At 44.9% G+C, this 12,055-nt stretch overlaps 2 protein-coding genes across 4 annotated transcripts in view; one reads left to right on the forward strand and one right to left on the reverse strand.

Moving 5' to 3' along the window:
• PTPRA (protein tyrosine phosphatase receptor type A) overlaps positions 1–12,055 on the forward strand; it is a 256,654-nt gene that overhangs the window by 220,690 nt on the left and 23,909 nt on the right. For all 3 annotated transcript variants that reach the window (XM_050943359.1, XM_050943357.1, XM_050943360.1), the window contains 3 exons: positions 4,612–4,748; positions 8,736–8,826; positions 10,061–10,137. In XM_050943359.1, the coding sequence (XP_050799316.1) occupies positions 4,612–4,748; positions 8,736–8,826; positions 10,061–10,137 (305 nt within the window). The remainder of the gene's footprint in view (positions 1–4,611; positions 4,749–8,735; positions 8,827–10,060; positions 10,138–12,055) is intronic.
• The window catches only part of LOC127046389 (leucine zipper putative tumor suppressor 3-like), a 370,036-nt gene that overhangs the window by 58,894 nt on the left and 299,087 nt on the right, over positions 1–12,055 (reverse strand). The window lies entirely within an intron of this gene.

Here is a 12,055-nt window from a genome sequence, read left to right on the forward strand (position 1 = left end):
TGATTGCTACCCGCCGATACGGCGGGTAGTGAAGATGTAGCCTCTGTGACTCCCTCCCACCCCTCCCAGAGAGAATGTGGATTTTGTCTTCCTCTAGTGACTAGTTCATATAACGGGTTAATGAGTTTGCTTTAGCGGCTAAATTGGGGACATTTTCCATAAGCTCAAGGAGTAGGAACTCAGGCTGTTACAACTGAAAGTCCTGAGTTCAAATGTTGCTGGGTTAGTTATAAAAGACTCAAGGAGCTCATCTGTTAGCTTAACACAGAGAAGGTGGAGAAATGACTTGATCAGTCTACAGGTACCTAAATGGGGAGCAGAAACTTGATAATAGAATGCTTGCCAATCTAGCAAACAAAGGTATAACAAGAAACACTGTCTGGAAGTTGAAGCTAGACACATTCAGACTAGAAATAGGCTGCAAACGTTTAACAGTGAGAGTAATTAACTCTTGGAACAACCTATCAAGGGTTGTGGTGCATTCTCTGTCACTAGCTAATTTTAAATCAAGGTGAAATATTTTTCTAAAAAATCTTGCTCTAGTTCAAACAGGAATTAATTCAGGGCAGTTCTGTGGCCTGTGTTATACAGTAGGTCAGACTAGATGATCACAATGGTCTCTCCTGGGTTTATAATCTATATATAATGGTACTAAGTATAGCACCTCTTGTAGTTTTCATTAAACTGGTACAGCTCTCTCCCTGTTTTTGGAGTAAATTATGTTGTCCCCTTTTCTACTGGGATGAAAAAATGTGTTTGTTTCCATGTTTTGTAGAGATTCATTTGTATATAAAATATAGATCTACTTCCACTAGTCATCATTGTGCTTGATTGCAGCTAAACAGAGCTTAGCTGGGTTAGCTGTTGCATGGGAATCCTCCAAAGAAAAGCTAAATATTTCTTCCTTCTGAGCCATCCCTGCACCAAATGCCCCGGGAGGCTGTTTGACTCAGTGTCGCATTGCATGCTAGAGCCTATACTACACCTCCATGTGAAGAATTAATGGCAGCAGTCAGTTCATTTTATGGTAATTAGGTGCAGTCTTCAGGCTCTTGGGAAGTTATCTATGCAGCCCTCAGTTGGGCAAAAGTTTGGGCACTGAAAAACGTGCGTGCGCACAAATTTTCAGATTTTTTTTTTTGTTTTACATTTTGATCAGCTCTGAGATGGCTTTATTCTGCTTGTTTGCAAAATTGAAATTTGTTCATTTTCCAAAATTTTGCATGGAATCTTTTACCCAGGACGTTTTCTCAAGTTTTGAAATAAACTGAACATTTTAAAAAATAATTTAAAAACCACAACTCTGTCTAAACCAATTGATCAAAATTAGCAGTAACTCTCCCCCAAACGAAAACAAACCCCAAAGTGATGAAATTAAAATCCAGAAAATGTCAAGAAAATCAAAATATTGTCATTATTTTTTTTAAAGCTATTTTGTACTAATCTTTTTTATTTGAAATAATTTCAAGCAGCTCTACACACAGAGGCTTCGATCCTGCAAAGACCAATGCTCGTGCTTAACTTTACACACTGTGAGTAGTCTTATTGACTTCAATAGGACTATTCAGTGCATAAAGGTAAGCCTGCAGTCCCCTAGGTGCTACTGGTCTCAAGTTGCAGTAGCAACTTTAGGTTGGATATTAGGAATATCTTTTTCACTAGAAGGGTGGTGAAGCACTGGAATGGGTTCCCTAGGGAGGTGGTGGAATCTCCTTCCTTAGAGATTTTTAAGGTCAGGCTTGACAAAGCCCCAGCTGGGATGATTTAGTTGGGAATTAGTCCTGCTTTGAGCAGGGGGTTGGACTAGATGACCTCCTGAGGTCCCTTCCAACCCTGACATTCTGTGATTCTATCCTGAGTTAGAAAGGACACCCTCATTTCTCAAACATCAGTTTGAGGGGTAATTTTGTAGCAAGCTGCAAAGAGTGGGGAGAGGAATTGATCTTATCCCCCTTTTCACTTGTTTCTGATGTATGGAAGGCCTGAAGGAGTGGCGGTGGTAAGGTTACAGTAGAGTCTGGAGGCCCCTGCCCAATATCTGGACCCCATTGGACTAAACACTGTACAAACCCGAGACTCTGAGGTGCCTGGAGAAATAGTGACATTATGGCACCACAAATATCAATCGACAGAAAGCTAGGTAACTGAGCGGGGAAGGGATTTACAGGCAGTACAGTGATTTTTTTTCTCATGAAGTATTTTCCTGAAAAGCAACTTTTTTCTATTTTCAATTTAAATCTTTTTCTTTTAATTTTTTAGATTTTCATTAAACAAAAAAATTGGTACTTTTTTTATTTTTTATTATTTTTTTGACAAAATCAAACTTGTTTTGCAAAAATTTCCATTTAGTTGAAAAGGTATTTTCCATTGAAAGAAACACTCCAATGGAAAATGTATGACCACCTATAATAATCACAGTTGAAAATTCCTCTTCAGTTTTGTTAATACAGACACTCCCTGGGTTACGCAAACCCGATTTACGCAAATCTGCACTTACGGAAAAAGTTCTGTACGTTTTTTATTGTTGTTTTGGTGCGTAATTATCAGGTATACTTTCCCAACTTACATAAAATTTGACTTGCGCAAGGCATTCCAGAATGAAACGCTTTCATAAGTTGGGGAGTGTCTGTACCTGTTTAAGTCCTATGTCCAACATTTTGGAGAAAAGACGTTGTTAAAGTTCCAGCAGCCCCTACTGCTTCAGTTCAAGGGTAAGAGCTGAATAAACCTCTGAGACACCTTTTAGGAGGTCATCCAGCAAAACCAGAGGAGACCAAGTTTGACATTTCTGATATTTCTCAGCTAAAAAAAAATATAGAAAAAACACTCCCTGTTCTATTTTTAAAAATCTTGGACACGGATTTTTTTCCATCCTAAGGTGTCAAAAAAAGGTTACAATCCCAATTTTAAAAGTCCATTACAAGTCCCTTTTAAGGCACATGACTGAGAGTCATGACACCTGGCTTCCCTTTCTTTCTCTGCGATTGACTTGCTGTGTGACTTTGGGCCAAAACTTTCACAGTTGGGTGCCTGAAATAGTCACCTAAATAAGCACTGTAATGTGTGCTGTGCTCCTCTGAATTCTGTTTAGCTCCTTGAACTTGAGCACATCTGCATGGTATTGGAATACCCTTCAGTAGCACATTAAGCCTGAAAATTAGCCTCTGTTTATTTTGATGCTTAAGGCCTTGTCTGTATAAGAAACTTGTACTGGTATAAACTAAGTTGTGAATTTAAATTTCTGTGCTTACACTGATAGAACCTTCATGTGGCCTCTCTTACTCCGGTGTGAGGGCCTTTTTTATTTTTTTGGGCTTAGCTAATGTTGCTTGGAAAACAGTTTCTGCATAACCAAAAAAAGCTACTCTTCTACCAGAATGCATTTTCCACGTGGGAGAGTTATAAAAGTAGAGTGTACAGTATGACTTTAAATGACGTTACTTTAGGTATCCAGGGTCAAAAACTTAGCCTTACTTGTATCTGTTATACTTCTTTAAAATGTAGACAATAATACCCACCCCACAGGGCGGTTGGAAGAGTTACTTCGTTAATGTTTGCAAAGCATTGGGACATCCTTGCATGGCAGATCTTGTAGAACAAGGGTGGGCAAACTTTTTGGCCTGAGGTCCACTTCAGTGTTGAGAAACTGTATGGAGGTCTGGGTAGGGAAGGCTGTGCCTCCCCAAACAGCCTGGCCCCTACCTACTATCCGCCCCATCCCACTTCCCGCTCCCTGACTGCCCCCCTCAGAACCCCCCGAGCCATCCCCCCCGTCACCTGAGCCCCCCCCGGGACACCTGTCCCTAACTGCCCCCCATCCAACCCCCCCTGCTCCCTGTCCCCTGACTACCCCAGCCCCTATCCACACCCCCACCCCCAGACAGGTCTCTCCAGGACTCCCATGCCTATCCAACCCCCCTGCTCCTTGTCCCCTGACCGCCCCTTCCTGGGACCCCCGGGACCCACCCCCTATCCAGTCCTATCCACTCCTGTCCCTAACTTCCCCCCCATCCAACCCCCCCTGCTCCCTGTCTCCTGACTGCCCTGACCCCTATCCACACCCCCACCCCTAACTGCCCCCAGGACCACACCCCCCAATCCACACCTCTGTCCCCTGACTGCCTTGCCCCCTATACACACCCCCGCCTCCTAATAGCTCTCCCTCCCCTGGATTCCCACACCTATCCAACCCTCCACGTCCCCTGACCACCACCCCCAGAACCTCCGCCCCTTATCCAACCCCCACCCCCTTTCCATGATGCTCAGAGTAGCAGGAACTCGCAGCCCTGCTGCCTGGCCGGAGCCAGCCACGCTGCCTGGCAGGAGCGGTGGGCCAGAGTGCTGGCGGCATGCTGCGGGGCCAGGGGCTAGCCTCAGGGGCTGGGCAGCATGGTCCCATGGGCTGGATGTGGTCCGCGGGCCATAGTTTGCCCACCTCTGCTGTAGAAGGAGCAAAGGATAATAATCATTCTGTCAGAGATGCAAAGTTGTCCTGAAAATTTACCAAACCTAATACCAAAATTTACCAAACATAATCTGTTTGCTCAGCTTTGCCAGGATGATGTCAGTGGAGAAATGAACACCGTTGTAATAGTCTGTGTGATATTGCAGAGCCTCAGAGCATGCCGCTCCTTGCCAGATCTCCCAGCACCAACAGGAAGTACCCGCCACTGCCTGTGGATAAATTGGAAGAGGAGATTAACCGGCGAATGGCGGACGACAATAAGCTCTTCCGGGAAGAATTCAATGTGAGTGTTTGTTAATCCCTATCTTCTGAATGCGGTTCAGTCATGCCGGGGGATTGCAGTGGGTTGAACGATGAAAGGGGTGTTTTGTTTACCAGGTAGAAGTACTTACCTTAGCAGATTGAGCCAAACCAGTCTAGACTGTCTTTCACTTCTCAGGCTAATCAAGACAGTTTCTCTGTAGCTCTGTAAAGCAAGCAATGTTAAATGTGGTTACCATATTGTAACCAATCTATCGCCTATTAGGAACTTCACAGTTGTGGCTATGCTACATGCCAAGGCCACCCAGAACTTCACAGTTACAAGGATAGAATTCTCATCATCCTGTCTCCTCCGTACAGGCCCCAACTGCTTGAGCTAAAAGGGTAGCTGTTGGAGGTATAGGGCCTATGACCTACAGTGGCGCAGTCTGATCTTATCCAGCAGGGGACAGTGGTGCACAAACACCACTAGTGTTTTACAGAACAAGTGAATAGGTTGATACATTTCTGGCTGGGCAACTTGGGCCAGAAACAGTGAAGAGAGTGTCCCTCTCTCTGTGTTTTGAAAGAATACCCTGTTTATGTGACTGTCGTCCACACACCCAGCTGCTCTGGATCAGCAGGGCTGCAAGCTTTCCCCAACTTGACCTGCTGCTTGGGCCCCCTCCAGGTTCCTTCACTCCCTCTTCCCCTGCATCTTCCTGTTTCCTTTGTTAAAATAAGTCCCTGCATTATTTATTTAAACCCAGGAAGTGACAATAATTGTATTTTCATTGGGGGTTCCTCCTCTGTACCATTTGCAGCAGTGTTCAGTGTTAGCCATGATGGGATGATTACATGAATGAAGAAGTGTAATTGTGCTGATAAGACAAGATAATGAATAGGTCTCTGTTTCCAGTAACAGGTGTCCAGCTTCAGAAGAGCTGGACCTGGAGTGTCACAAGTGGAATTCCATATTATTTGGACCAGTAGAGCACTAACAGAGTGAAAGCCTTGTCTTGTGATTAGGCTGTGGGACTGGGAGTGAGCAGATCTAGAGTCTATTCCCAACTCTGCCCCAGACTCTGAGTGACCTTGGACAAGTCCCTTCGGCTCTGTGTGTCTGTGTATCCACCTTCAAATCAGAGATAAGAACCCCACCCCCCTGTACCTCACAAAAGTGTATGAGGCGTAATTTGCTAATGTTTAGAGAATAGTTAGAGGCTGACCACCAGAAGCTGGGAATGGGCAACAGGGGATGGATCACTCGATAATTGTCCTGTTCTGTTCATTCCCTCTGGGGCACCTGGCATTGGCCACTGTCGGAAGACAGGATACTGGGCTAGATGGACCATTGGTCTGACCCAGTGTGGCCATTCTTATGTTCTTAATCTCAAATAGAAGGTGCTATAGACAAGACCCTGTGTTTGCTGTGGTTCCATCACTGTGGAACTGGGCCCCAAAATGTAAGCTTAGTTTTTCTAGTCTTTATGGCTGCAAAGAGAACTTAAAAAAACATGACATGGATGTTAAAACAATGCAGTGTCTAGAGTCTACAGACTGCCAAAAACAGGAGCTGTAAATGAGAGAGAAACTATTCCAGTTATTTCAATGTAGCGTTAACTCAGAAACCTAATGGTGACAATTGAAACGTCAGCACTGCTACCACTTTCAATACCAGTCATTTCTGCTGACATATCCAGGTATTGGGCTTATCTCACAATCCCAAATTGTCTCCCATGTCTCCCAAAGTGCCTGCACTCAGCTGTCCCCTGTGCAGTGGCAAAACCTACAGTTTTCCCTGACAACACCGCTGTTGCAGTTAAACCTTGCAATTCAAAAATCTTTGGCACACTGAAAATTAATAATGTAGGGGGCAAAGTAAAATAACTGAATTAAGTATCAAATAAAGTGCTTAGGAGCTGCTATACTGAATGGATTCTCCATCATCATGATTAATAAAGAAAATCTTCGAGAACTGCTACAAAATTTTCAGCACTGAGTTGCAGAATTTAGGTCCAGTTTTCCCCAGGATACACAGGGCCTTGGCTGTAGAATTACAATACCTTACTGTTAGACAAACCCACTAGAATGCCTTGCGTCCTAGACAAACATTTCCCCTCTCCCAACTGCTGTTGGGCCAGTTGGTTGCTGCCTTGCACCACAGAAGTGGCTGCATTTCAGTAATTGAGCGTTAGTGTAGTCAGTAAACTTCTTTCAGATCATTTCTGATGAAATGTGAATTGCACCCCGGACATCTGTCCCCAAAGCACTGACCTCTATCTCTTGAGCTAAAGGAATAACTCTTTAGTTGGTAGCAGCAGTAGGTTCTTATCCTCTTGTGTGGACAGCCAGTAGAGGAAGACACTGAGCTAGTAGGCTACATAAGACCACCAATGCTGAGAAACTCCACTCTTCCTCCCCTCAATCTTAAATACCTGCTACTTCCCCCAGTTGTGGACGAAATCACATTGTGATCATATCTGATCTACTGTGATTGAAAGTTGTCACCCTCTGCCACCTATTTGGTGGCTTTCCTGGAACAACTCAGTAGGTCTCAGTCCAGTTCCTCCTGGAGATGGGGCTGCATCACAGCACTAGCACATTTTAGCTTCAATTGGCCATCTTGCCAGAGAGGCCCAGGACTGCATGGGTTGTGGAGAATGAATCCCCTGGGAAGAGGTCTATCCAGGTCCTGGTTGGGGTGAATTGTCAAGGCAGAGTGGGGAAATTTGTTCAGTTGCTGTTTGTGCTCTGTGGAGAGAGGATGTTGCTTTCCAGGGCTCTCAGGCTGCTATCTTTGAATCAACCCTCAATTCAATTGACTATTTTTTAAAGAAGAAAAGCCCATAGCCCTTGTGCCCAGAATTGGCTCATGGTACCATAGAATGTTCCACCCATCTGATATGGGGTGGGAGTGACTAATGGGAAATGGGGCTGATTAGCCAGCTCCAAGCCCTAATTCAGGCTGCTGTAGCACTGGTGGCATTTGGGTTCTGTCAACTTGCGGTAACGGGAAAAGAGCTGAGCTGCACCTACCCTGTCTCCGATGTGCTGATGGGATGGTCTGGTTTGTGTTGGAGGAGGAGTTGCTGCCACCTTGTGTTTCTGGATAATATGGCACCTTATTTCATATTAGGTGAAATTTGCTCCCTGCGAGGAGGCCAGTAAACAGTTATCTGAGCCGCTAGTCCGTGGCCTTCCCCTCCATCTAGACAGGCTCATTTTTCATTAACCATTTCTCATCTTGAGAGGTCTGTGTTCAGAAATGAATTGCCTCTGTGAATAGTGCTAGCAGAGATGTGCTGTCCTGCCATGCTGCAGTAGCAATAGGGCATCTACAGATCCTAAAGCACTTCAGAAAAGGCACTGAGCATTATTGGAACTATGAAACCCTAGTAGCTCATCTGTGCCTTCTGGCTTTGGGAGAAGGGATGGGGAGATGGTGGAGGATTGTGAGCCTCAAGTGTAGGGGGGCTTCCCCTTGCCATGCTTTCTAAGGGCCTCCCACTGTATTCATGTGAGAGCTCAACAGAGCAGAGTTGCACTAAGCTGAGCCCTGGCTGTTTCCCATGATCCCTTTACAAGAGCTTGTGCTGTTCCTTTGCTCTATGTACCCCCTGCCCCCCTTCTCCTGATCTAGCCAGCTTCTCTGAAGGGGACAGGAAGATGAGCCTTCAGCATTTCCCTTTGACAGTGGTCTGTTTGGAGGGAACAGTGTTTGCCTAGAGGTTAGAGCAGGGGCCTGGGAGTCAGGGCTCCTGGGTCCTATTCCTAGCTCTTCCAGTTGTCATTTCCATTGTGTCATCTTAGGTAAATCATGTAACCTCTGTTCCTCATTTTCCCCCAAATGAGAGGCTACTAACTTACCACCTTTTGAGATCTTGCTTGAAAGACCCTTGAGATACAGCAGGGCTCATCACTGTATAGAATTGCTGGTTGGTTTGTGTTTACTACAATGACATGCTCTTCCCAAACCCTGCATACTGTGGAAGTATAACAGGAAATCTCATTTCTTTTGCCCTTTCAGGCTCTCCCAGCATGCCCCATCCAGGCCACATGTGAAGCCGCCTCCAAGGAGGAAAACAAAGAGAAGAACAGATATGTGAACATTCTGCCCTGTATGTATTTGCTCTCAGTGCAGCTCCGTTGAGGCTTGTGGGGGTGGTGTAGCCAATTGTGATTGACACTTCTGTTGTTGGCCTGTTTCTCCATTTTGTATGGCGGAAGTGGGGAGTGTAACAGGCCTGCTGAGTGGCGATTGCTAAGTAACAGGAAACCACATACAAAGGGTTGAGTTAAAGCAACAGGAGAGGTGAGGTTGGTTCCCACCACTGTGCAGGCTGCTTCGCCCGATCTAGGTCCAGTTAACATGTAGTAAAAAGAGCTCCCTGCAGCTGTAGCCCAAGCGGAAAAGATTCAGGCCAGTTTCTGTTGGATGGGTGTCCATGCTGTTGTAACGACCCTAGTGACAAAGATTGAATGGGCCCTGGAGAGTGAACTCCTCTCTCGCTCCTAGAGCTTGTCTAGACTAGGATTTAAAGTGTGATGTTTGCACTTCTTAGCTAACACACACTATCTAACACAGGGGTCGGCAGCATTTCAGAAGTGGTGTGCCGAGTCTTCATTTATTCACTCTAATTTAAGGTTTTGCGTGCCGGTAATACATTTTAACGTTTTTGAAGGTCTCTTTCTATAAGTCTGTAATATATATCTAAACTATTGTTGTATGTAAAGTAAATAAGGTTTCAAAATGTGTAAGAAGCTTCATTTAAAATTAAATTAAAATGCAGAGCCTCCCAGACCAGTGGCCAGGACCTGGGCAGTGTGAGTGCCACTGAAAATCAGCTTGTGTGCCGCCTTCAGCACACGTGCCATAGGTTGTCTACCCCTGATCTAACACATTTGCAAAGTCTAGTGTAGACAAGGCCACCTGCCTTTTAACACATGCTAAACTGGCCAAGTTATAGCCTGGAAGGATGCAGGTGTACATCATAAGCAGTTGCACGGGTCGTGGTGGGAAGATGGAAAGATACAAAATTAAACTTGACAGGAGGCCAAGAACTCTTAGTTGCCTGAATGTAACTGGAGAGAGAGACAATGTATTTGCATGGTCAAGGGCTGGATGAGCACTGGGCGTGGAACCCTCTTGAGTTTAGACGCTCTGCAGAATTTATCACATCTGTAGGCTTAAGCACATGATGATTTCAGTGCATAAAGCTTTCTACAAATGCAATGAAGTGAACCAAAGGCTTCCTCTACCTGAAATACCAATCAGATAATCATCTTCCTCTGGATATAGAAGTTCATTAACATCTATTTAGTTTTTAATGCATAGTTTGGATTTTTCTCCAGATGATCATTCCAGAGTTCATCTGACTCCCATCGAAGGTGTCCCGGATTCTGATTACATTAACGCCTCCTTCATTAATGTAAGTTCCTGCATGGGCTTTGTTACTGATTTGGTTTGAACGGTGCCTGGTCCTATGATGGCCTGTTTCACATGGAGTGAGGCTAGCAATTAGGCGTGTGCCTTATGTGGAGTGTGGCTATGTTCAGCAAAGGGACTGCTGAGATATGGCCCCTTGGTACTGCCTCTCTCTCTTCCTCTGACTCATGTCTGCTTAGTTCACTGGCCAAGAGTTGTTATGCTGTTGTCAGTGCTGTAGTGTCAATACACCTGTGGGAGGGGGAGCTGTGTTCTGTTCTGCCTCATACATCCACAAAGGGAATGTGGTCTTAGAGCAAGGGGCTGAGACCCAACACCACTGTTCCTTGCTCTGCCACTAGTGTGCTGTGACACCTTGGTCACGTCTCTCTGTGCCTTTGTTTCCCCATCAATAACACCTAACTCACTGGGATGTTGTAGAGCTTAGCTTTCATGTTTGGAAAGGGCTTTGTGGTCATCCCTGGTTGAAAGACAAATTTTAAGTGAAGGTGAAAAACCATTGGAACAAACTCCCCAGGGAAGTGGTGGATTCTCCATCTTTTGATGTCTTCAAATCAAGACTGGATGCCTTTCTGAAAGACACGATTTAGTCAAGCACCAATTACTGGGCTCAGTGCAGAGGTAAATAAATGAGTGTAGTTCTCTGGACTGTGTTATACAGGAAGTCAGACTAGATGATCTCATGGTTCCATCTGGCATTTAAAATCTATAAATTACTGAGGACCCAGTCCTGCAATCCCTCCATGGTCAGAGCTCCCTCTGTAGCCAGTGGGAGCCATGCAGCCAAAGGACTTCCAGGATTGGGAACAAAGTGGACTTGCAGGATTGACCAGCTGAATTCTGCTTACAGCACCTTTGGGCCTGTTCTGCTCCCATTAGAGTCAATGGGAGTTTTGCTGTTGACTCAGAAGGGATAAGGAGATCGTGGTTTTTGCTAGTGAAACATGGTGATGTGAATAGAAAAAAACAGTTTGATTTTCAGAGTCAGGTTGAGTTTGCAGTGCCATTTCCTCAACAGAGATCTATTTTGATGCGTGAAATGTGTCCCTTTCTGTGATAGGTCATTGAGTGAGTGGTTAATCCAGAGTCTCGTCTATAGAGTTACTCCCAGAGCTCAGTTTCCTTTTAAATAAACAATAAAGCATAATCATTGCACAAATGAGTGTTACTAGAGAGAAGAGAGGTGATCTTGTGCGTAGAACACTGGCCTGGGACTCAGGAAATTTGGGCTCAATTGCTCTCTGCCACTGACTTCCTGTGTGACCTTGGGCAATTCACTTAATCTGTGGCTCAGTTTCCCGTCTGTATAATTGCACTAACAATACTTTTTCTCCTAGTGTTTGTCTGTTTGGATGGTAGATATTTCAGGGAAGTGATTGTTTTACAATGTATATGTACAGCACCTAGCACAACAGAGCTCCAAATCATTTGGGACCTATTGGTGCTAATGTAATGCAGATAATTAATAGTAGCAATAATAACTATTAAGAGAAGCAATATGTACTCCATGTATTTTAAAAGGAGTATTAATGCACCAAAAGAAAAGAAAGGTGAGCCAGGAATTAAATCCATTTTATTCTCTCCAAAATACAAATTGGCATCAACAAGAAAAGCAAAGAACCCTTTAAACGCTCTAGCCAGGAGCCTGCAGGGTGTCTGCTGACTTCTGTGGGCGCTGAGTGGTGCTCAGACTATGGTACCTGAGCTCACCAGTAAGGTTATCACACATCACTATGTCTGTGCTTTGGGGGAAATTCCTTACTTCAGGCCCTTTGATGGGCAAATTCAATGACTCCGCAGATTATACAAGGCCAGACTGCGCTTCCTTCAGGGAGGGGATCCTCTGGTCATGGTTCTTGCCTGGCTCAGGCACTGTTTCTCTGACCAGAGCCTTCTGGGCC

Source organism: Gopherus flavomarginatus, chromosome 3 (genome assembly GCF_025201925.1).
Source record: "Gopherus flavomarginatus isolate rGopFla2 chromosome 3, rGopFla2.mat.asm, whole genome shotgun sequence".
NCBI lineage: Eukaryota > Metazoa > Chordata > Testudines > Testudinidae > Gopherus > Gopherus flavomarginatus.